Raw genomic sequence first — 26,894 nt, 5'->3', positions numbered from 1 at the left:
GTTTCAGATGATTTATTTTATATTAAAAATATGCTTACTTGGCATTAAATGTTATATAATATTATCTTGTATCATGATTTTCTGATGCTTGAGTCTCTCTAGATTACCTAGAGGTCCAATATTGTGAAACATTCAAAAATCTGTCCCAAACCACTTAATTTTTCTAGAAGTTTAGTGTTGATATTCACAGTATTTTTTCGCATATATCTTATTTAAATTACTTTACTAATGCTATTTATTGCAGGTTTTAATTTTATTTTTCAATCTGGGATCTAATCAAGGATCATGAATTACATTTAACTACTTTGTCTCCTTAGTCAAACCACTTACTTTTAGGCCACTCAATATAAGGAAAAAAACACATACCACACAGCGTTTTTCCAGAAGAAAAGATGTCACAGACTCTAATACATATTGGTTGGAATTGTGTTTTATTAAAAGAGTCATTAAGAATGACTGAGTATAATAAACTACTTGTGAAATTTGATATTCTTTGAATATTTGGTGTCATTGACATTTGAGTAATGCTAAATCACATGCATAAGTTCTCCAGAGAGGGAAAGGTTTTATAAACTGATTCACTTATACTTAATTTAGACTCCTACCAAAATATTGATCCCACCTATTGATAGTGAGAGATAGCAAACCTGTATCTATGGATTGCTCAATAACTAGGTCATATTTTCACTTTTTCTTGTATTCCCTCCATGATGTCATCACACACACTTATATTACTGCATGTTTGGGTATATAGAACTCCTCCCATCTTGCAAAGAATTGGCCAACTTTTGCCAGTAATTTTTTAAGTAACTTTCACTTTTGGGTTCTTTAAGGTATCAGTTAACCTAAGGCAAGTTATTAAAGTATTGCTCCCTTATTCATAGTTTGGCTTTCCACGGTTTCAGTTACCCATAGGCAGCCACAGTCTGAAAATATTAAATAAAAAATTCTAAAAATAAACAGTTCAGTTTACAATTCATAAGTTTTAAATTGTTCACCATTCTGAGTACAATGATGAAATCTCGTGCTGTCCTGCTCCATTCGTCCCAGACAGGAATCATTACTTGTTCAGCAGATCCATGGTGTATGTGCTGCCTACCTGTTGGTCACTTAGTAGCCATCTTGGTTATCAGATCAACAGTAGTATTGCAGGGCTTGTGTTCAAGTAACCCTTATTTCACTTAATAATGGCTCCAGAGCAGGGAAATAGTGATGCTGGCAATTTGGTAATGCCAAAAAACCCCGTAAAGTGCTTCTTTTATTTTTTTAAACAGCTTTGTGATACAGTTCATCCATTTAAAGTGAAATTAAATTATTTTTAGTATAGTCCTGAGTTAAACAGCCTTCACCACAATAAATTTTAGAATATTTCATCACTCTATAAAGAAACCCTGTATCCATTAGCACTCACTCCTTGTTTCCCACCAACCTCTACCCTAGACAACCTGAATCTATTTTTGGTCTCCATTTCTTTTTCTTGATATGAAAGTTTTTATTAGATCATTTGCTCCTAATATTTTTTAATTTATAAATTAAATTTAATGGGGTGACATTGGTCCATAGGAACACACAGGTTTCAAGTATACATTTCCATGGCACATTATATGGGCTCATCACCCAAAATCAAACCACCTTCTGTTACTGTATATTTGGTCCCTTTTACCCTCCACAGTTCCCCCAGTCCCCTTTCTTTGGTAACCACCTCAATAAAGTGGTTCCTTTAGGTGAAAAGGTGAAAATTCTCACAAAAGGGAAAAGAAATGGATGCTGAGGTTACTGAAATCTATGGTAAGAATGAATCTTCTGTCAGTGAAATTATGAAGAAGGAAAAGTGTGCTAGTTTTGGTGTTATACTTAAAATTGCAGAAGTTCTGGTGACAATTCATGATAAGTGCCTTGCTAAGATGAAAAAGTCATTAATTTTGTGGGTGGAAAGCATGCACAGAAAATGTGTTCAATCAATGGTAGTGTGTTGCCCCAGAAAGCACTGAGCCTATACTAAGACTTCAGCAAGGGATACCCTAAAACAAGTCATTACGTTCACATAGCTTTTTACCACAGTATATTGTTATAATTGTTTTATTTTATTATTGTTATTAACCTCTTACTGTGTCTAATTTATAAATTAAATGTAATCATAGGTATATATGTATGTATAGGAAAACACATATATAGGGTTCAGTACTATTCATAGTTTTAGGCATCCACTGTTCCTGCAAGGCAAGGGAACTATTTTTGATGTATGTTCAGTGCGGGAACAATGGTTTGTCATGGTTGTTAATTTCTCATTTTCACATTTAGGCCACTTACACTAATACTTCTGTAAAACATCTTTGAAGATGACATGTAACCTTTAAATAGTGTACTTTTTCTCTGATAAAAGTTTGTGATTCTATAAGGGTATGATTTTATTGAAAAATAATGTTCATTATAAGCTGTTCATTTTTAATAGAGTTTTAAAATAATTACAGATCAGAAAGAACCTAGATGTCTAATAATAGAGGAATGGTAAAATAAGTTATGCCTGGTATATTCATTACCATGGATATCATACAGCCAAGGATTTTTAATTATTGAAGAAAATGCCTACATTATAACATTAAATGAAAAGGCAACATTTGGCCTACTTATATAATATAATCTCAGCTATGTTAAAAAGATTTTTTATCTTTTTATTTTCATGGAACAAAGAGACAGCTTGTCTTTTTTATGGTTATCTTTGAGTGGTAGGGTTATTTGTAATTTAAATTTGTTTTTCATTTTTTTCTGTTTTCCCTGAATTTTCTACAAAGAGGTATTACTTTTATAATCAGAAAAGATTGTTTGGTTTTTAATAGTGTTTACCATGTTACAGGGATAAACTTTTTGAAACTAATTTATTAGGGTTATTAATTTATAAGCCTATATTCTTATATTTATTTCTCAAAGACATAGGATATTCTATACTTCACTTCAGTATGAAGTAAATTATACTTAAAAATATAAATTAAAGCTTAATTAGCCAGAATATTTCAATCATATTCTTAGTGTAAATAAAGAAAGAAATGTAAAACTTGGGGGCTTGAAAATTTTATATTTAAGTGATTATTAATGACCTAAGAATTTGTATTGTTAATTCTATTTTTTGAAATTTTTTGTTGGTAAAATACTCCTCACATAAAATTCATCATTTTAACCATTTTTAATTGTACAGTTTAGTGGCATTCACATTGTTGTGCTACTACCGCCACCATCTATCTACAGAACTCTTTTCATCTCAAAAAACTGAAACTCTGTATCTATTAAAACAGTAACTTCCCTTTCCCTCCTTCCTCCATCTCCTGGCAACCACCATTTACTTTCTACCTCTGTGAGTTTGATTACTCTAGGTCAGGGGCCCTCAAACTTTTTACACAGGGGGCCAGTTCACTGTCCCTCAGACCGTTGGAGGGGCGGACTATAAAAAAAACTGAACAAATCCCTATGCACACTGCACATATCTTATTTTAAAGTAAAAAAACAAAACGGGAACAAATATAATATTTAAAATAAAGAACAAGTAAATTTGAATCAACAAACTGACCAGTATTTCAATGGGAACTATGCTCCTCTCACTGACCACCAATGAAAGAGGTGTTGCTTCTGGAAGTGCGGCGGGGGCCGGATAAATGGACTTGGGGAACCCCCGACTCTAGGTACATCATATAAGTGTAATTATACCATATTTGTCCTTTTGGGATTCATTTATTTCATTTAGTTTAATGTCCTCAAGGTTCATTCATTTTGTGGCATGTGTCAGTCAGAATTTCATTCCTTTATAAGGCTGAATAATATTATAATAATATGTATATACCACATTTTGTTCATTCATTTTTCCGACAGTAGACACTTGAGTTGCTTCTACCTTTTGCTATTGTGATTAATGCTTCTATGAACATGAGAGTGCAAATATCTTGTAGCTGCTTTCAGTTCTTTTGGGTATATATTCAGAATTGGAATTGTTGGATCATATCATAATTTTCTAATTTTTTGAGGAAATTTCATACTGTTTTTCATAATAACTGCAAAGTTTTATATTCCCACCAATAGTGCACAAGGGTTCTAGTTTCTCCACATTCTCACCAATGTACATTATTCTTTTTTTTGTTGGTAGCCAGAGTAATAGGTGTAAGAGTTGTACCTCATTTGGGTTTGATTTTCATTTATATAATGATTAGTGATATTGATCATTTTATATGCTTATTGGCCATTTTTGTATATCTTTGCTCATTTTTTTCTTTGCCTATTTTTTAATCAGGTGGGGTTTTTTTGTTTTTGAATTGTAGGAGTTCTTTATATTCTGGCTATTAACCCTTTATCAGATATATAATTTGCAAATATTTTCTCCCATTCAGTGGGTTACTTTTTCTCTATTTTGATTATGCCCTTGGTGCACAGAAGTTTTTAATTTTGATGTAGGTGACTTTATTTTTTTCTTTTTTTCTTTTTTTTTTTTTTGTATTTTTCTGAAGCTGGAAATGGGGAGAGACAGTCAGACAGACTCCCGCATGCGCCCGACCGGGATCCACCCGGCACGCCCACCAGGGGCAACGCTCTGCCCACCAGGGGGCGATGCTCTGCCCCTCCGGGGCGTCGCTCTGCCGCGACCAGAGCCACTCTAGCGCCTGGGGCAGAGGCCAAGGAGCCATCCCCAGTGCCCGGGCCATCTTTGCTCCAATGGAGCCTTGGCTGCGGGAGGGGGAGAGACAGAGAGGAAGGAGGGGGTGGGGGGTGGAGAAGCAAATGGGCGCTTCTCCTATGTGCCCTGGCCGGGAATCGAACCCGGGTCCCCCGCACGCCAGGCTGACTCTCTACCGCTGAGCCAACTGGCCAGGGCTATTTTTTCTTTTGTTGCCTGCGCGTTTGGTGTCATATCTAAGACAGCATTGCCAAAATCAATGTTTTGAAGCTTTCCCCCATGTTTTCTTCTAGGAGTTCATTATTTCAGGTCTTATTTTAGATCCTTTTTTTTTTTAATCTATTTTGAGTTAATTTTTGTATATAGTATAAGAAAAGAGTCCTCCTTTGTTTTTTGGCCTGTGGTATTCAGTTTTCTAAGTACTATTTATTATTTTTTCTTAAACACCATTTGTAGAAGACTGTCTTTTCCTCATTGAACAATCTTGGGACCCTTGTCTAAAAATCATTTGATTACATATGTGAGAATTTATTTCTGGATTCTCTGTTCTATCCCATTGGTTTATAAGTCTGTATTTATGCCAGTACTGCACTGTTCTGATAACACTATTTTTCAGTAAGTTTTGAAATCAGACCTTCAACTGTGAGACCTCTGACTTTATTCTCTTCACTGTTAATTGTATTTTGAACTTAAAAAAAATATGTTGTTTGTTGTCTATACCCCATAGATTAGACTGGATTTTATATATAGCTGGGAAGGGAAAAACCATATCCACCATCATAGTCTTTTTGCTAAAAGAAAAAGTTAAGAAAGAAAATCAGCAAGATGGGAGCATAAGGACAAAGAAAGGCAAAGCGAAGATGGGGAAATAAGCATGCCAAAGATGAAGACAGTAGTGGGGATTAAAAACATCAACGTTCGAGTGTAGCAAGGAGCAAGTTTTTGACAACAGAGAAGTTATTGATCAATAGAGAGAAAAAAATGAACTATCCATAATACTTTGGTACTGTAGCCCTTGAAGGCACAGAATCTCTGCTGTATACTATGTGGGCTATTGTATCTTTTAGAGTGCTTTTAGTTCCAGATCACAGGAAAACACAAACCAGAGTGTCTTAGACAATTAAAGGGATTATATAGCAGAGTTTACATAATAGAAAAATATCCAGAGGTAAGTCAGCCTTTAGGTGTTCAATAGAAAAGTTGGTAGTGTTATCTAGCCCTGGTTTTGCTTCTCTGCATTTCTCTCAGTTTGTCTTCTGTATTTTATTTAGCTTTAAGCTAAGCCATGGTGGTTCCATGTTCTGACTGCACTAGCTTAGGCCCTTATCTTGTCTTTGAAGACCTGAAGTTGGAGTCTGCTTCCCTGGAACCATGTAGATCTTGAAAAAGAAATCAAGATTTTTGAACCCTGGACAGATAGATAGCTCAGTTAGAGCATCATCCTGGCAGAGAGGTTGCCCAGTTAGGGGATCGAACAGATTGATGTTCCTGTTTCTGTCTCTCTCTCTTTCTTCCTCTCTCTCTGAAATCAATAAAATAAACATTAAGAAATCAAAAGCTTTGAGAAAGGGGCAACAAATTATGAGAATGCAACCATGAATATTAAAGTAGGCAAGTAGCCCCTTATTTCCTAATAGTTAATAAAGACCTAATTTACATAAAATTACTTTTTTTTTTTTTCCTTAAGCACAACGGAGAGAGACAGGAAAGGAGAGAGATAAGAAGCATCAACTCATAATTCGTTACTTTAGTTGTTCATTGATTGCTTCTCACATGTGCCTTCACGGGGGAGAGGGACTCAAGCCAAGCCAGTGACCTTGGGCTTCAAGCCAGTGATCATGGGATCATACCTGTGATATCACGCTCAAACTGACAACCTTGCACTTAAGCTGGTGAGCCTTCGCTCAAGTCAGATGAATTCTTTTTCACAAGTCACCTATACAGTGTAATAGAAGATTGGTAGAAATTCTTACATGCATGACTTTGACTTATTTATAAGATGTTCAAAAGTACATACACAAAATTCACTTTTGGGAACTTTAGTTGCAAGTTATTTTAAATCCTTTAAAAACGTATCCTATTTTCTTGTAGGTAACATTAAATATCATTCACAGTGTTGTTCTCTCAGTTCTTGACAAAAACCAAAGAACTAGAGAATTGGAGGAGATGTCACAACAGAAGAGTGCTGCAAAAGATAATTCACTGGACACAGAGGTGGCTTATTTAATCCATGAAGGCATATTTATAAGTGATGCATTCAGTGAGAGTGAATTAACACCTATAGCAATTGATACTACCTCTCAGAGAAATGCATCTCCAAATAGCGAGCCCTACAGCAGTGATTCGGTGTCTGAACCAGAATGTACCACTGATTCTTCATCCAGCAAAGAGCAGACATCATCATCTGCTACTCCAGCAGGTGTGGACATTATGTGAGTATGGTAACTGCTGCCAGTTTAACAAGATTTTGAGTCATGTTATTAATGGTTTCAATAAAACTGATTATTCAATTTATTGGAAAATCATGTAATAATAATTAATTTTATAAAGCATATCTTTTTGAAAATGTATAGAAGGTAGTGAGGAGGTAAGCTTTGAAGTAAGAATTTCAGAGTTTTAAGGCTAGAAAGGAACCATTTAATTAAATGCTCTTATTTCAAATAGTTTAGAGGACTTACTTAAGGTCACTAGTGGTAAAACTTGTCCTGAAACTCAGGTAAATATTACTTTGCGTATTTTTCTCTTTTACTATGTTACCTTTGTAATTAGTATATAGTGAAGATCTGTTTAATTTACAATTTTTGATTTTTTAAAGATATGAATTTCCAACTGGATCATACTGTCTTTTTTTTTTTTTCTTATAGAGACAGAGAGAGAGAAGGGGATAGACAGGGACAGACAGACAGGAACGGAGAGATTAGAAGCATCCATCAATCATTAGTTTTTCATTGCGTGTTGTGACACCTTAGTTGTTCATTGATTGCTTTCTCATATGTGCCTTGACCGCGGGCCTTCAGCAGACCGAGTTAACCCCCTTACTCGAGCCAGCGACCTTGGGTCCAAGCTGGTGAGCTTTGCTGAAACCAGATGAGCCCGCGCTCAAGCTGGCGACCTTGGGGTCTCGAACCTGGGTCCTCCGCATCCCAATCCGACACTCTATCCACTGAGTCACCGCCTGGTCAGGCTGTCTTTATTTTTTTAACATTACTTTTTTTAAAACTTCTTATTTTGAAATAATTTCAAATTTACAGAAAAGTTGCTGGAATAGTGCAGAACACTCTCATATATCTCATATATCCTTTACCCAGTTGTTTTAAGTTTACCACATTGCACTATTTCTTTCACCCTTCCTTTTTTCTCTGTCCCTCTCCCTCTTTTTCCTTCTTTGTCTCTCATGTTAATATTTTTTCTGAATCATTTGACAGTAGGTTGCAGATTTGATGTCTCATTATCCCCAAATACCTCAGTGTATATTTCCTAAATACAATAATATTCCCTTAAATAAGCACAGTTTACTCATTAAAATTAAGGAAACATTGATGCATTATTATTATCTAACCCACAAACCCCATTCAAAATTCACCAGTTGTTTGTGATCTCTATAGAAAGGATGAAAACAAAAGAAAGCCAATAAAAGGTTAGTGCTCTCCTTACTTTTTCTGTTTTAGCTTTAAATATTTTTTGAACTAATTAAAAAAACTTTTTTTATTGACTTTACAGAGAGAGGAGAGGGTGACGAAAATGAGAAGTATCAACTCATAGTTGCTTCACTTTAGTTGTTCATCTGTTGCTTGTCATACGTTCTTTTTTTTCTTTCTCTCTTTTTTTTGTCATATGTTCTTTGATCCAGCAAGTCTAGGGTTTCCAACCAGTGACCTTAGTGCTCCATGTCAACACTCTATCCTCTGTGCCACCACAGGTCAGGCTGTTTTAGCTTTTTAACTAGAGTATAATGCACATTTGGACAGTGCATCAGTTATAAGTGTTTGACTCAATTAAATACCATAAAGTTAATACACTGATGTAATCACCACCCAGGTTAAGAAGTAGAACATTATCAACTCTCTAGAAACCCTTCTTGCCTCTATGACCTCATCCCACCAATTCCTAGATCTTTATTGTTTTTTCCAGTTTTTAAACTTTATAGAAATGGAACCATGTTCTTTTATCTGTAATTGCATTCATTCAACATTATATTTGTGATATCATTTTTCTAAGTTCCTACATGTAGCAATAGTTTATTTTTTATTTGTGTATGAGGATTCCACTTTCTGACTATACTATGATATATTTATTTCTATTGGTGCAATTTCAATTATTTCCATTTTGATTATTGTGAACATACTTGTAGATGTTTTTAGTGTACATGTTATAAGTATTTCTGTGGACTATATGCCTAGGAATGAATAAAGTTATGTGAATGGCCAATTTAGCTAATGCAACTTTCCCAAAGTGATTGTAATCACTTACAATCCTATCAGCAGTGTGGAAGAGTTCCTATCAGATGGTTTTGCACAATATCTTCATTCTTTTTTTTTTTTTTTTTGATGTGACAGAGACAGGGAGAGGAACAGACATGGACAGATAGACAGGAAGGGAGAGTGCTGAGAAGCAACAATTTTTTGGTGCAGCACCTTAGTTGTTCATTGATTGCTTTATCATATGTGCCCTGACCGAGGGGCTATAGCAGAGCAAGGGACCCCTTGTCAAGCCAGTGACCATGAGGTTATGTCTATGATCCCACGCTCAAGCCAGGGACTTTGGGGTTTTGAACATGAGTCCTTTGCGTCCAGTCCGATGCTCTATCCACTGCCCCACTGCCTGGTCAGGCTTCATTCACTCTTGATACTGTCAATCTTCTGTATGGTATCCGTTCTGATGAGTATGTCTCAGGTGTTGCAGTCATTTATTTTTATTTTTATCTCTTTGAGGATTGGTAAGAGAGCACTTTCCATATGTTCATTAGCTATTTGGATAGCCTCTTCTATGGAGTGCCTGTTCAGGTCCTTTGCTCACTATTCTCTTGGTTTGTCTTTTATTTCTTATTGATTTATGAGAGATTTCTATGTGATCTCAACACAAGCCCTTTGGCAGTTGTGCATATTGAAAATATCTCCTATTCTATAAGTTGACTTTTTATTTTCTTATTGGGGTCTTGGTTCTGTGATTCTTTTCCTTTATGGTTTGTGCTATTTTTGTGTCCTATTTAAGAAATCTTGCCCTGCCCTCAGGCCTTGATGATATTTCCTTATGTTATCCTCTAAAAGCTTTGTTGCTTCCCTTTCACATGTAGATAGGCAGTTCATCTGGAATTGATGTTTGTGTATAGTATGGATATCTTTCTGACCTCGAGCCACTTATTGAGATGCTTATCTAACTGCTTCATAGTGCCACTCTTGCCTTAAATCAAATATTTGTGTATGTGTGAATTTGTTTCTAGACTTTTTTTTTTTGACAGAGTCAAAGAGGGACAGATAGGGACAGACAGACTCAAAGAGAGAGAGATGAGAAGCATCAATTCAAGCCCTTTGGCACCTTAGTTGTTCATTGATTGCTTCCTCAAATGTGCCTTGATGGGGGGTGGCTACTGCAGAGCGAGTGACCCCTTGCTCAAGCTAGTGACCTTTGGGCTTGAGCCAGTGACCATGGAGTCATGTCTGTGATCCCACGCTCAAGCCAGCAACCCCACGCTCATGCTGGTGAGCCAGCGCTCAAGCCAGCGATCTCAGAGTTTCAAACCTGGATTCTCCATGTCCCAGTCTGACTCTCTATTCACTGTGCCACTGCCGGTCAGGCTCTAGATTCTATTTTGTCTCTCTGTCTGGTTTTGCACCAGTAACATTAAGTAAAATTGTGTTAGTTACTAGAGCTTTTTAATTAGTCTAAATATCTGGTAGAGTGATTTCTTTTATTTTTTTTATTTTTATTTTTTTTTATTATTTTTTTTTTTTTCCATTTTTCTGAAGCTGGAAACAGGGAGAGACAGTCAGACAGACTCCCGCATGCGCCCGACCGGGATCCACCCGGCACGCCCACCAGGGGCGACGCTCTGCCCACCAGGGGGCGATGCTCTGCCCATCCTGGGTGTCGCCATGTTGCGACCAGAGCCACTCTAGCGCCTGGGGCAGAGGCCACAGAGCCATCCCCAGCGCCCGGGCCATCTTTGCTCCAATGGAGCCTCGGCTGCGGGAGGGGAAGAGAGAGACAGAGAGGAAAGCGCGGCGGAGGGGTGGAGAAGCAAATGGGCGCTTCTCCTGTGTGCCCTGGCCGGGAATCGAACCCGGGTCCTCCGCACGCTAGGCCGATGCTCTACCGCTGAGCCAACCGGCCAGGGCGAGTGATTTCTTTTATTAAGAGATTGCCTTGATTGTTCTTTGCTGCAAATTTATTTAGATTTCAGATTTGTTCTTTCTTGCCTGTACATAGATTTGCTTACATTATATCCTTTTTCTCTTTTTAAGAGCTCAATTCAGTATTTGCCCTTAGTAGTGGCCAGAATATTTGCGTAACTATAACTGTAAGGGAGGCTTGAGAAATAAAGTCTTCAGCCAAAACTATTACTGTGGCAGAAGAGAGATGAGATACTGAAAGATAGCAAGCAGCCTGACATACTGTTTGAGATTTCTTTAAATCGGGTGCAGTCTCATACTTTATATCCTTCCCCTGCCACCTCCATTGTGGCTGACTTTATACTTTGAAACTTCTCTGACTTTCCTCAATTACATATTTCCACAGCATGATAACATAGGTTCTGCAGATGGTTCCTTCTGTGTTCCATAGACTGTACATAATGACTGGGAACTATCCGGCCCACAGGGGCAATGGATTAATAGTGTATATTTATACATGTGACCTTAATTACTTTTGTATTACAAGGGTTCTGGCTATTCCTCTATCAAATGTTTTTGCATGGATACAGCATCCATAGATACATGGATACTGCACATGCGAAAATTGTGTGTAACATTTTATCTTTGTTAGTCATAGATTTTTCTTATTTTCTTACATTGTCAAAATGATCTGTAATTTTGTAAGTTTATTGCAATTCAGATACAAAAGAGTAAATAATTTCCCAGGCAGGAAATTGGAAAGAAAATATAATGGAAAGGATTGGAAAATTTTGTAGGATTAAAAAAAATTTTTTTAATTGTAAGAAAAGAAATCACATAAAATTTACCATCTTAACCATTTACAAGTGTACAATTTAGTAATGCTAAGTATAATCATATTGTGCAGCCTGTCTCTAGAATAATTTCATCTTGCAAAATTGAAACTCTAGAAAAAAAGAATGAAGTTGGAGTTATCACATTACATGATATCAACCTATACTACAAAGCCATTGTAATCCAAACAGCCTGCTGCTGGTATAAGAAAAGGTATACAAATCAATGGAACAGAACAGAGAACCCAGAAATAAAACCACACCTTTATGGTCAATTAATATTTCACAAAGGAAGCAAGAACTTACAATGGAATAATGACAGTCTCTTCAATATATAATGTTGGGAAAATTTGGCATGTACATGCAAAAAAAAAAAACTAGACCACCAACTTACACCTTACACAAGAATAAACTCAAAATGGATAAAAGTCTTACATGTAAGGTGCAAAATCATAAAAATCCTAGAAGAAAACATAGACAGTAAAATCTCAGACATCTCTCATAGCAATATTTCTGCTGATATATTTCCTTGGGCAAGGGAAACAAAGGACAAAATAAACAAATGGGACTACATCAAGATAAAAAGCTTTTGCACAGCAAAAGAAACCATCAACAAAATAAAAAGGCAGTTCAGTGAATGGGTGAAAACATTTGCCAATGATACATCTGATAAGGGGTTAATTTCCAAAATATATAAAGAACTTACACAGCTTAACACTGAGAAGACAAAACAATGTAATTAAAAAATGGGCAAGGGATCAGAACAGACAGTTCTCCAAAGAGGACATTTAGATGGCCAATAGACATATGAAAAGATGCTCAGTGTCACTACTAATCATCAGATATGCAAATTAAAACCACAGTGCCATATCACTGTGCCAAAATGGCTGTCATCAGTAAGTCAGCAAACAAGTGTTAGCAAGGATGTGGAGAAAAGTGGACTCTCATATATTGTTGGTGGGAATGCATACTGGTGCAGCCACTGGAAAACAGTATGGAGTTACCTCAAAAAAATTAGAAATGGAACTACCTTTTGACCCAGCAATTATACTTTTGGGAATATATCTGAAAAACCTGAAATACTAATTTGAAAGAATATTTGCACCCCTATCTCTGTTCATTGCAATGTTATTTATAATAGCCACGATTTGGGAACAGCCCAAGTGCCCATCAGTACATAAGTGGGTAAAAAAGCTGTGGTACATTTACACAATGGAATACTACTTGGCCATAAAAAAGAAGGAAATCTGGCCCTGGCCGGTTAGCTCAGTGGTAGAGCGTCGGCCTGGCGTGCGGGAGTCCCGGGTTCGATTCCCGGCCAGGGCACACAGGAGAAGCACCCATCTGCTTCTCCACCCCTCCCCCTCTCCTTCCTCTCTGTTTCTCTCTTCCCCTCCCACAGCCAAGGCTCCATTGGAGCAAAGTTTGCTGGGCGCTGAGGATGGCTCTGTGGCTTCTGCCTCAGGTGCTAGAATGGCTCTTGATTGCGGCAGAGTGATGCCCCAGATGGGGAGAGCATCGCCCCCTGGTGAGCATGCTGGATGGATCCCGGTCGGGCACATGCGGGAGTCTGTCTGACTGCCTCCCCATTTCCAACTTCAGAAAAATACCAAAAAAAAAATTATCTTTTTGCGACAGCATGGGTGGAGCTGGAGATCATTATGCTAAGTGAAATAAGCCAGTCAGAGAAAGATAAGTACCATACAATTTCACTTTTATGTGGAATCTAATAAACAAAATAAACTAATGAACGATGAAAACAGACTCATAGATACAGAGAACACACTGACAGCTGTCAGATGGGCAGAAAGTTGGGGGACTAGGTGCAAAAAGGTGAAGGCATTAAACAGAAAACAAAAGATATATATATGACAAAGAGACATGGACATCAGTATGGTGATAGCCAGCGAGAAAGGGGTGGAGGAGTAGGAGTAAATAGGCAAAGTGGTAGTGGTAAATAGGGACAGAAAGAGACTACTTTGGGTTGTGATTGCATGATGCAGTGTGCAGATGATGTTTTATTGAGTTGTACACTTGAATCCTGTATGGTTTTTAACCAGTAAACCTGTATGGTTTTTTAACCAGTGTCACCTCAATGAATTTTTTTTAAAGTGAAACTCCCATTTTTTTTCTTTTTCTTCACCCACCCTCTGGCAAACACCCTTCTGCTTTCTATCTTCATGAGTTGAGTTGTATTACTCCAGGTACTTCTTATAAATGGAATCATACAACATTTTTACTCTTGTTCCTGGCTTATTTCACTTAGCATACTGTCTTCAAGGTTCAGTCATGTTGTGGCATGTTCCAGAATTTTCTTTCTTTTTACAGCTGACTGATATTCAGTTGTATGTACAGACAACATTTTGTCCACTCATCCATCAGTGTTCAAACTCTTAAGAGATTTCACTTCTTTTGTATATATATTCAAAACATATTTGTGAATTTTTCCCTATTAACATGAAAAAGATCCAATTAGACTTAAAATTAAAAATCTTTTTAAAAAGCAAAATTACAAATAAATGATTTAAAAATATAAATTTTTTGAATTGTCACCCTACTTTTAAAGACTTGAGTTGCTTAATTTGCTATTTTCTTTTTATATCTTTGTAAATGGGTAGCATATTACCAAGAGTTTTAATTTTTTTTTTTTTTTTTGTATTTTTCTGAAGCTGGAAACGGGGAGAGACAGTCAGACAGACTCCCGCATGCGCCCGACCGGGATCCACCCGGCTCGCCCACCAGGGGCAATGCTCTGCCCCTCCGGGGCCAGAGCCGTGACCAGAGCCACTCTAGCGCCTGGGGCAGAGGCCAAGGAGCCATTCCAGCGCCCGGGCCATCTTTGCTCCAATGGAGCCTTGGCTGCGGGAGGGGAAGAGAGAGACAGAGAGGAAGGGGGGGGGGGGGAGAAGCAAATGGGCGCTTCTCCTGTGTGCCCTGGCCGGGAATCAAACCCGGGTCCCCAGCACGCCAGGCCGACGCTCTACCGCTGAGCCAACCGGCCAGGGCCGAGTTTTAAATTCTTAATCATTCTGTTGTTACATGGGGACAAATTTTAGAAATCCTTCAGAAAATAAAATTTTATTTTAATAGTAAATTTGAACTTTGAAATTTTTGGAAACAGTTTGTGGGAGCTGGTATTAAAATAGCACTGGACCATCTATATAGAAGTAAATGTTGGAGTAGAGGAAAATGAGCAGATTTGAAATAAAATTAGACTAATTGTGGATTCTTGTTTCACCCTCTTCACCTTTGACTTTGGGTAGGTCACTTAAACTTTCAAAGATTCACTATCTTTATCTGTAAAGTAAATATTTATAGACCTGTGAGGACCAAACAAGTGATTGTTTCTGATTGTGCTTTTAAGAATATTTATTCCTCTATTATTTTAAAGCATTAGTAAATAAATTTAGTGATACTACAGTTTTGAAGGATAGCAGGAAATAACTTTAATACCTTACTTAATCCAATAGAGTAGTACTTTACCTCAAATTAATATACATTAGATCCTCTTTATAATATCTTTGGAAATTATTTTAATTCAACTGAAAGGGAGAAAATGATGCTAAGGCACTGAACTTGGTTTATGGTAAACTGAATTGTTGGTGTGGAATCAACTATTTTTATATATGCCCAGGGGGAAAATCTGTACAAAGTAAAAGTCTTGTATTTCCTTCTCAAAACTGGAAAAAATTCTTTACATCTTATAAATACTCCTATCCAATTTTAAATTCTTTGAGGGCAGTGACCTATTGTACCGCCTCCAGTGCCAGGCATTTAAACACAGTAAATGCTCAGGAGATTTTAGTTCAGTAAACCAAATGTTAACAATCAACCATATTGTAAGTAAAAAGGGGGCCTTTTTGTCATTTCTTCCTTTTTTTCCCTCCTTCCGCTGTGTTATTCTAGACACCTATGCACCACCTACTATACCTACCATCTTGTACCTTACTAGAATTATTTTTTGCTGTAGTTTTTGCAAGATTTTCAACCAGAGTCTGAATTTAACCATTAAAAATATTATAGTAGAAAGAGAAAATTATTCTTATATAACATTTGGCTAAAATATATTTGTATTATCTTAAGTTGAAGTGATGTTTCACCACAAAAAAAATATTTTATATATCACAGACTTTTTCCTCAAATATGAATTTTATGGCATTTTGTGTTTTACTGATATATTACCTATAAAGGTCAAGGTATTCATAACCTTCCCTGACTTAATCTGTTTTTAATCATTTTTAGGGTGAATGAAGACATGAAATTAACTGATTTAGAACTAGGAAAGCTGGCAAATAATATCCAGGAGTTATTGTATAGTGCTTCAGATATATGCCATGACCGAGCCGTCAAATTTCTCATGTCAAGAGCAAAGGTTAGTTGTTTTGATAAAGTTTTAGATATTTTGTATATTGGGTAATTATTTTGAAGATCTGGAATCATACCCCTGCTTATGTCCCTATGTTCCCCATAACATGTATTATATTTTTAATACTTAATAAGGTTAAGGTACTGGTATGGCCTATTAGGAAGATATTAAAATAATTGAAATAAGAAATAGAAAAACTTATTCAATGCTCTTTTCAAAGAAAAGATTTAATAAAAGAGTAATTTTAAAATATACCTTAATAATTAATTTGAAATTAATGCTGTTTTATATGTGTATAAAACTAGTCAAATAATTTGTTAATAAAATTAGCTGAACTCCAGTATTGTGGAATTTTTCTATGATGATCTCAATTTATTTGAGCTTCTGTATTTTAAATTGGTCAGAATGAATTTTAGACATCTTAAGTTTTTTATGTTCAATTTCTGAAACTAAACTATTGGAAAGTTTAATTAAAATGATTTTCAAATAATTTTTATGAATTTATAGAACTATATATCATAAAAATAATATAATAACATTTGTAAAACTGAATGGTTTTATAGCACATCCATATTTGGTATTATACAAACTGTCATGATTTTTGTGTTATCTTTAAAATTTAGGATGGTTTTCTTGAGAAGCTAAATTCCACGGAATTCATAACACTTTCTAGATTAATGGAAACATTCATTTTAGACACTGAACAGATCTGTGGAAGAAAAAGCATGTCGTTACTTGGAGCACTTCAGAGCCAAGCTAATAAATTTGTAAACAGGTTTCATGAAGAGAGGAAAACCAAACTCAGGTATCATTACCATGTCTGTTCTATTCTTAAGTTTTTTTTCTTTAGTATTTATAAAATACAATTACATTTAAAAGAAGAAACTTAATTGACTGGCCAACTAAAACTCCTGACAAGATTTTTTATTTTTTTATTAAAGGCAGGTTGTGGAATTAAAATTATATTTCTTGACTTTCAAAGTAGAGTTAGAATGTTTATTTCCATTGGAGTGTTTACCAGGAAGATTCTTAACAGATTGCCTTTCCTTTCTCACTCAGTGTGAAGTTAATTATGTTTCATCACCCTGGTTAGGCTAGTAGATATAAAAAGAGAGATATTTTCTGAAAGTATTCATTACTGTTTATGAATGATTTCAGTTATTAAGATGTTCAGCACTTCTGAGTTTTATGTACTAACAATAGCTAATGGCCATTACTGTTTAAAAACTCAGTGCATTGTATTATGTGACATCTACTTGAATTTAATTTATTTGTAGTTTTTATTATTAAAAGACATAACAAAAGTTTTATGTACTTTTCTCAGCTCTTTTCAACCAAGGAAAATGGCATTAAAATATTATTAAAGTTTATCTTTCTGCTTACTTTTGAATAGCCTCCTCTTAGACAATGAGCGCTGGAAGCAAGCTGATGTTCCTGCAGAATTTCAGGATCTTGTTGATTCTCTATCAGATGGAAAGATTGCTTTACCGGAAAAAAAATCAGGAGGTATGTGTATTTTTTTCATGCACACTCTTCCAATTTTGTATTTGTTTATTTTGTAGGAATGCTTAATACTTATTTAATTGACAATGCCTCTTTAAAAGTCTAGAACTAATACTCCCAGCTAAGTTAGTAGTAATTGACTGGAAAAGTATTTGTGGTAATTTATAATAAAAATTTCAGATATTTAATGAGTGCTAATCATATGCCAGACAGAGGACAATGTACTTTTTAAAACTAAAGTTTATTCTCTCAACAATCTGTTATGAAGATACTATTATTATATTGTTTAATAGTGAGGAAGTGAGGAGGCATGCAGCTTTGAAGGGTTAAGAAATTTTTTATAAATGTGATGAGCTGGGATTTGAAACCAACTTTCTATAATTTCATAGCTATGTTCTTAAACCATCATACTGTATTGTTTAGAGACATATATTCATTCATTCAGCACTAGTAAGCTTCTGTGTCAGATATTGAAACAGGGATAGCAGTTATAATTCTATTTTAAAAGGATTAAGTCTAGTGAAAATATATATTAGCAAGTAATATAGTATGATACAATATATTATTAGCCGGTAATATAGTGTGATATGATAGAGAAAACCAAAATATTAAGAACCGTAGAAAAAGACAACTATGAAGGAGACTGAGAAGGAAGAGCAGAGAGGAAGGAAGAAATCCAGAAGAACAAAGAAGTAAAAAAATTAGAGTTGCAGGAAGAGAATTGTTGTTGGAATCAAATATCAGTTGGGTTTCATATGAAAGAGACACAACGGCTAAAGTAGACTTACTATGTGATAATAAGGTAAACTTATGTACAGTTTCTCCTGTAATACCAGATTTGAAACTATGAAGTCCTGGAATATTTTTAATGAAGGAGACAGTTGCATTTTCACATTTTATGCATTTAATGAAAATTTAATATTTATATAGAAATATTTTTAAATTGTATACTTACGTTTGCACAAAATACAATTGTACCACAAGAGAAAGACAGTAAAATACAGATAGTGACCACTAGTTTGACATGTAGATCATCTGCAATCTTAGTAATTCAGTAGAGTGAGTGAATCAGGTTGTTGCTCAGTGTTCAGTAACTTGAAAGGTGAGGAAAGATAAGGATACACAAGTGTAGCCTTTTTCAATAAGTTTGGCTGTGTAAGAAAAGTGAGTGATGAAGTGAACATAAGAGGACATAAGAGAAAATGGAGATTGTTACCTTAATCTACTCAGGGAAGTTGAGAGAAGAGTTTTAAGGTAAGAGAAGCTGAGTTATATTTTTATGCTTAACAGAAAGAGGAAGAAAGTTAATTTAGGATTAGAATGACAGTGATTATGGAGCAGTAACACTGGAATTAAATCCAGAGTTCAAGAGAAAGGTTGTCTCTTCTACCACTGTAACAAAAGAGAATGGGTTAAAGCAGGTGTAAAATAGATTAATCCATATAGGGCAGAGAGAGGAATGGAAAGAATTAAGTAAATTTCTGTCATCTAGTGGCCATTGTTGGTAGATAATAGTGTTGAGTGGTGGTCACAATTTTTAAATTAATTTTATGATATTAGCAAAGCGAAAGCATTCAAGTAACAAAGACTGAAAGAAAAATAAAACACTAATCATTCTAAATCACAAGTTTAAAATTACAGGGTTTATCGATTATCTACTTACTCTCTCAAGCTATATTTGATTGACTTCCATTGAGTGAGGTGCTGTATTAGATAACTAAGACATATTTTCTGTCCCTGAACAGCTGAGTCTTGCAATCCACTGTCATGCACACAAAATTATTTTTTAATTAAAATGATATAGTGGGACTGAATTAACTATGTATTTTTTCTGCAAAGTGAACTATTTATTTTCACTTCCTGTTTGTAAAGCTATAACAGTAGAAGGTTTCTCTACATAACCTACTTCTGTTCCAGTCTTTTTTTCTTTCCTCTGAGAAGAAAGTATATGCTATCAGAAGTCCATTAACTTTTTACTAGTTCTTACCAAGTTAAGGGTCCTTGGTTATTGTTTATTCACCATTTATTTACTGAGTGCTAGGCATTGGAGAAATGAATGTTAATGGATAGTAGTTAATATTGATGCTATACAGTTGTTCTAAGTATTTTAAATTGTAATCTCATTTACAGGTCCATGAAGTATTTACTGTTAATATTCTTAATTAACAAATATGGGAATGGAGGCACAAAGAGGTTAAGCAACTTGCCTAAGATTCCATAGCTAGAAGTGACAGAACTGAGATCCAGATTCAGGGAGACTGACTTGATGGCTCTTTTTATTAACTGCTGTGCTATGCCACGTCTCAGCAATGTGGAGTATTTGTTAATACACAGTCCATGTCCTTAAAAAATTTAATCTGACATACAGAATGAATTGTGATGAGAAATTATATCACACAGAATTTCTTTACTTTAAAGAAACTAGGAAGTAGCATTTAATTTGTCAACACAAGAATGTCCAAACCTTTAGAGAATTTTTTTTTTTTTTTTTTTTTTACAGAGGCAGACATAGACAGGGACAGACAGACAGGAATGGAGAGAGATGAGAAGCATCAATCATTAGTTTTTCGTTGCGCGTTCTTAGTTGTTCATTGATTGCTTTCTCATATGTGCCTTGACCGCGGGCCTTCAGCAGACCGAGTAACCCCTTGCTGGAGCCAGCGACCTTGGGTCCAAGCTGGTGAGCTTTTTTTTTTTCTCAAGCCAGATGAGCCCGCGCTCAAGCTGGCGACCTCGGGTCTCGAACCTGGGTCCTTCCGCATCCCAGTCCAATGCTCTATCCACTGCGCCACCACCTGGTCAGGCACCTTTAGAGAATTTTTATAAGAGCTTATTTGAGCCAAACTGATGGCATGGTGGGAAACATGATTTTAAATGCTTCGGCAAATAACAGTTTTGCAGTTCTACATTTGGAATTAAGGAGGGAAATATAAGAAAGATTGCGTGAAAGTGAGAGAAAGCAAAGTATAGGATAGTTAAGATCAGGGGTCCCCAAACTTTTTACACAGGGGGCCAGTTCACTGTCCCTCAGACCATTGGAGGGCCGGACTATAAAAAAAACTATGAACAAATCCCTATGCACACTGCACATATCTTATTTTAAAGTAAAAAAACAAAATGGGAACAAATATAACATTTAAAATAAAGAACAAGTAAATTTAAATCAACAAACTGACCAGTATTTCAATGGGGACTATGCTCCTCTCACTGACCACCAATGAAAGAGGTGCCCCTTCCGGAAGTGCGATGGGGGCCGGATAAATGGCCTCAGGGGGCCACATGTGGCCTGCGGGCCGTAGTTTGGGGACCCCTGGTTAAGATTATGTGCTCTTTTGAGGATGGTTATACTCTTTGGGTCTGAAAAAGGGACATTTTAAAGGTGTGTTAATCTAGATGCATGAGAACACTGAACAGGTTCTACTTAGGATAAAGATAACCTTTTACTAGGAAAGTTATAGGCCTGAGGCATAACTACCCACTATGACCTGTCCATTTTGGATTTTATGATCAGATCACTCTGTGAGATTACTTGTACTTGTACATTGCCCCTTTTTTTATTTACAAATATCTTGGAGGTCAAAGGGGACTTGAAGCTTAAGGAAGTATGACTTACCCATGGTAATCTGATTAGTTTGGCTGATTCAGGACAATAATCCAGTCCACCTTTCTTTTCACCTCAACTTGATAAATTTTATTTTATAATGATAAACATCATTTGCTGAAAATAAAGTAACTTCTGAATTAAAATCTTGAAAATTAAATATCTCTCCATTGAATATGGGAATTAAATTGCATTTTAAGAATTATAATAAAGAAAAGACAGCCAGTTGAAATATTAGCCCCACCTTTCCAAATTAATAACATTTTTTTTTTACTACCTACTGATCATTTACCATGTGCCAGACCTAGAGGATAGACAGTGTAATTGACAGTACTGGAATTCAAATTGTAATCTCTCTGATTTAAAACTCAGTATACTCTTAACTCTGTGCCAGATTATGTCCTGAGAAGTAGATATTTATTTTCAGAAATGAGACAGTTTCAGGCCTAAGTAGAAAATATCTTACTCCATTTTTTCCTAGTTTAAATTTTTCTCCAGTATTCTGTTTCATCTTGTAACTATGTCTGTCTTGCTTATTTGCTTTACTCCCTGGCTACAGAAGAAAGGAAACCAGCTGAAGTTCTCATTGTCGAGGGACAACAGTATGCTGTTGTTGGGTGAGTGACACATTTTTCTTTATTAGTTGAGTCAATTATTTAAAACATAGGTCTTCTAGTTCCTCCTTGATGTGAATTGGAAATTTCAGGTTAATAATTTAAAACTGTACCAAGAATTGAAAGGAAATTTTATAGATTCCTTTTTATTTTCTATAGTTTGTAGTCTGTATCCATTAGTAACTGCACTGGCTTAATAAAAAAGAGGTTGTTGACTCTCATGTATCAAGAAATCTAGCAATACCTGACCCAAAGATGGTATAGTGATTCCGTAATATTATCAGTATCTGAAACTGTCTTTTTATCTGTAGCTTTTTGGTGTGTAGTATATAGCATAATAGTTGAATCTGTGGGTGCTGGATTCAGATTGCTTAGGTTTGAATCCCAGGGTCTCTGTTGCTCTTTGGGACCTTGGGCAATTACATGATCCTAAAATTGAGTGCCTTCTTAATTTTGCACCCTAGGAATCTCTCTTGACTCAGCCTAGTGAGTTCCTACTCTGCTGAGCTTGTAGATAGAAAAATAATTTAGCAGTTACCAAGATCAGTATTGTTTTTATATGCCAAATCAGTTTGACTTTTCTTGTTTTGACTGCCTCCTTAATCATCTTTCTTTTCTTATAGAACTGTATTGTTATTGATAAGAATTATCCTTGAATATTGCCAGTGTGTGGATAATATCCCATCTGTTACTACTGACATGCTTACTCGTCTGTCAGATTTATTGAAGGTGGGTATGATTTTACTCTGTTACAGAAACATAGGTGGAAGAAGTAATTCTTTAGGGTGTGACATCTTCCAACTCTTAAGATATTTCAAGCTTAAGTTATCTTTAAGACATTAATTTGGTGACATTTAATTATGGTTGAATCATATGTAACTGGAAGAAGGCCATCAGCTTCCTTCTCACTCTGCATTTAGTGACTCCTCATTGTACCCATAGAGTTGTTAATGACATTGGAGACAGGAGATGATTTGTTCGTTAGGTGCTGAGCATGACTGAGGCCACTTAGGTCAAGAAACCTGGACTGGTTTCAAATATGCATGGAAGGAATTCACTGAACTTTACAAAATTCATCTCACTAAGGTTAGAGATTTTTCTTAAATCATTCTTTCAAAACCATTGATGTAAAATAAAAATATGGTGATAATTTTATTCAGCCATTTCATATTAACAGATATTTTTAACTGCTGACATAAAGAAAAGATTTCACTTTTTCAAATGTCTAGTCTATCAATTAATTCTATTCCAAAATTGAATAGTCATATTTTAGTCCAGAAAAATTTTGTTACCCTTTTGAAAATATGACTTTCCAGTAAGAATGACTGAGGAAAATGGCGAACTAGTTCTGTGAATAGAATTTAAAGGTTAATTTTTGAACATTGATTTTTAGAATTTCTCAACTTTTTTCAAACTAGACAGTAAATACTGTTATTTAGGAACACCCTTCCCCTCCTTTTTTTGGTCATTTCGTAAATAAATCCTAACTGCTCCTACTGGACAATTCAGTTGGTCATTGAAAGAGAAGGAAGAGGCATGCACTCTGTAGAACTGTAACACATTGCCAGCACATGACGAATAGTTTTTAATAAATGGATGAATTTTTTTTTCTCCTTCCTTTGTTAGTACTTCAATTCAAGAAGTTGTCAGTTAGTTCTTGGAGCTGGTGCACTGCAAGTTGTTGGACTAAAAACAATAACTACAAAAAATTTGGGTATGGATTCTTGAATTTAATTCACATGCTGTTACTATACTTACTGTATTTTTAGTATACCTGATGTGTTTGTGGTTCTAACCAAAGGCTCTAAAAGTAGCAAATGCTACTTCACTCTTTTAAGTATCACTATAATTGAAAAATGAATTTCTGGGGAAATATTATGAGGAACTTCCACTTTAACAAATATGTTATTTTTAAGTTGCACCCAGTGGAAAATGTTAGGATGTATTATGTATGAAGTACTTTGGGGTGAAAGGTATCTGAATGTCATAAGAGAATCAGTTGTGCCATCAGCTTCCTCATGCCAGTAATACTCACAACTTGAGTGCCTGTGGAAAGTCAGTGTGTTTGTTACATTATTCAGTATCAATGACTTTCTTAAACAAAATGAAATATGTCACAGTTGTTTTCATTTATGAAATAAACTGGGGCCAGTATAAAATTAATTGATGTTTTTTACTTAATTTGATAAGTCAACTAATATCCTTTTTCTGTTTCTTTATGATATATCCACTGCCTGGATTTTCAGCTCTTTCTTCACGCTGTTTGCAGTTAATTGTGCACTACATTCCTGTGATCCGAGCTCATTTTGAAGCTCACCTGCAGCCAAAGCAATATAGCATGCTTAGGCATTTTGATCATATCACTAAGGTACTTTGTCATATATTTTCTACTGGGGTTTCATAAATTTAATTTCTGAATTAAGTATTTTTTAGATGTATCCTAAGGACTTTACAATGTTATTTCTCATTACAGGACTATCATGACCACATAGCTGAAATATCAGCTAAGCTTGTAGCAATAATGGATAGTTTATTTGACAAGCTGCTATCTAAGGTAATGGTGTATAAATTATCTGGCTTCGTTTAAAGGCATTGTGACTTTTTCATAGCTAACAAATCAAATTCTTCAGGGATTAAAAAACCCCAAAATATTCAGATTGCCTATATAATTGATATTCATCTTCTAAGGGGTCCAGGGAGAGGGAGGGATGATATCAAAGATGATAGAAGCACTGTATAGAACTAATTTTATATTTGCTGCATTTACAAATATGTATCATCTTCAAAAATGGTATATAATCTGAAAGCCTTCCAGAGACAAAATTCAGAGAACAAAGATCAAAATAGAGAGAAAAATAAATAAGTTATTTGTGATAAAGTGTGGCACTTTATGAATACAGAGTCTGAGGTGCTCTATTATTTCCCTCATAATCAGTTTCAATGTTCATTTCTTGTTTGCTTCCTTTTCCTTGTAGTTTATTAAAAGCAGCAATGTTTTCTTTCCAAAGAATTCTCAATTACACTGGAATGGTGTCTTCAGAAAATTGTCACTAAATCAGCCCCAGTCACTTTTGCCTGGCCTATCTCTCATGCTTTTCCTTCCCTCAATTTTTCAATACATAGGGAGAAAGCAGAAATTTAATAACTTGAAAGTTTGAAGGATCACTTATTCTTTTGCTCAAGATCATGTTTAGAGTATGGTTATAGAGCAAGGCACTTTGATATGCTTTTCCTCCTACTTGTATCTTTCAGATTCTAAGATTGCAGAAGCAATAGGCACCTAAAAATCATAAAAGGGCAAAATAAAGAGGTACCCAGTCACACACAGACATGTGCCTGAACCTTGCTGGTGACAGTGAGAAGGGAGTGCTTGAAGAAATACTTAATTTGTTTAATAGTTCTCCATTGTTTTGGTCACAGGAACTCTTAACACTCTTAAAATAATTGAGGACCCCAGAGCTTTTATTTATGCAAATTGCACCTATCGGTATATACCATAATGATATTAAAACTAAGAAAAATTTAAAACACAAGAATATACAAACATATTCCATTAACCTTCAAAATGATGATGTCATCAGAAGTCATCTTAAAATCTCCATTATTCAATCATGAGAGAATAAGAGTGAAAAAGATAATAACATCTTACTGTTATTATGAAAATCACTTTTACTAATAAAAAGTCTCTGACTCCCAGGTATACCCAGACTACACTTTGAGAACCTTTGGTGTACAGTAGTTCATAGATTACACAGATGTTTTATGTTTCCCTTTTAAGAAGCTTAAGGAATTTATAATCATGTGCAAACATACCTATATTATGCCTATTAAATTAGTTTCTAGTTTTGCAGGGAGAAAAATTATTGTTGTTTAGAAATTCTCTATTTTCTTCATGGTTACCAAGTACAAGCTAAATTCAAAAGCAGTTCTGTTCTACTAGTTTCCTTTTTGATACATGGCATTCTCCTGTGTACCAAAAATCTATAAATAATGTGTTGTGACTACCCTCAAGAAGTGTATTATCTAATATGGCAGAGGACTATAAACACCTAATGATGTAGAATAAGGTAAATGTTAAATAGTGAAACTAGTAATAAGCTGTGGACCATAATGAAGGAAATCCAAGAAAGTGCCAGTACTCTTTTTTTTTTTTTTTTTAAAACAAAGACAGAGAGAGGCAGAGAGAGGGATAGATAGGAACGGAGAGAGATGAGAAGCATAAATCATTAGTTTTTCATTGTGACACCTTAGCTGTTCATTGATTGCTTTCTCATATGTGCCTTGACCACAGGCCTTCAGCAGACCGAGAAACCCCTTGCTCGAGCCAGCGACCTTGGGCTCAAGGTGGTGAGCTTTTTTTTTTTTTTTTTTACAGAGACAGAGAGTGAGTCAGAGAGAGGGATAGACAATAGACAGGGACAGACAGACAGGAACGGAGAAGATGAGAAGCATCAATCATTAGTTTTTCATTGCGCGTTGCAACACCTTAGTTGTTCATTGATTGCTTTCTCATATGTGCCTTGACCGCGGGCCTTCAGCAGACTGAGTAGCCCCTTGTTGGAGCCAGCGACCTTGGGATCAAGCTGGTGGGTTTTTGCTCAAACCAGATGAGCCCGTGCTCAAGCTGGCGACCTCGGGGTCTCGAACCTGGGTCCTCTGCATCCCAGTCCGATGCTCTACCCACTGCGCCACCTCCTGGTCAGGTGGTGGTGAGCTTTTTTGCTCAAACTAGATGAGCCCGCACTCAAGCTGGTGACCCCGGGGTCTTGAACCTAGGTCCTCCGCATCCCAGTCTGACGCTCTATCCACTGTGCCACCACCTGGTCAGACAATGCCAGTACTCTTAAAACCCTCACTTTATTCTCTCATTTGGTCATCCAGAGTTTTTGAACAAGAATTGAGACTAGCTAGACTTTTTCCTGTGACAGTACATTTTGTTTTATTTTGGCAAAGAAAAATGAGGATTATTTAATGAGCTTCCTATATATTCA

At 35.8% G+C, this 26,894-nt stretch overlaps 1 protein-coding gene across 2 annotated transcripts in view; it reads left to right on the top strand.

The window, feature by feature from the left end:
• VPS54 (VPS54 subunit of GARP complex) overlaps positions 1-26,894 on the top strand; it is a 114,950-nt gene that overhangs the window by 73,103 nt on the left and 14,953 nt on the right. Inside the window, exons 13-21 of one of the 2 annotated variants that reach the window (XM_066267231.1) lie at positions 6,749-7,089; positions 16,062-16,191; positions 16,809-16,990; positions 17,579-17,691; positions 21,843-21,906; positions 22,527-22,632; positions 23,530-23,617; positions 24,150-24,271; positions 24,377-24,457. In XM_066267231.1, the coding sequence (XP_066123328.1) occupies positions 6,749-7,089; positions 16,062-16,191; positions 16,809-16,990; positions 17,579-17,691; positions 21,843-21,906; positions 22,527-22,632; positions 23,530-23,617; positions 24,150-24,271; positions 24,377-24,457 (1,227 nt within the window). The remainder of the gene's footprint in view (positions 1-6,748; positions 7,090-16,061; positions 16,192-16,808; positions 16,991-17,578; positions 17,692-21,842; positions 21,907-22,526; positions 22,633-23,529; positions 23,618-24,149; positions 24,272-24,376; positions 24,458-26,894) is intronic. The other variant, XM_066267232.1, reaches the window with a different exon arrangement.

This window comes from Saccopteryx bilineata, chromosome 3 (genome assembly GCF_036850765.1).
Source record: "Saccopteryx bilineata isolate mSacBil1 chromosome 3, mSacBil1_pri_phased_curated, whole genome shotgun sequence".
In the NCBI taxonomy this organism is placed as follows: domain Eukaryota; kingdom Metazoa; phylum Chordata; class Mammalia; order Chiroptera; family Emballonuridae; genus Saccopteryx; species Saccopteryx bilineata.
Note: the sequence above shows the minus strand (reverse complement) of the source record. Positions and strands in the feature narration are given on the sequence as shown.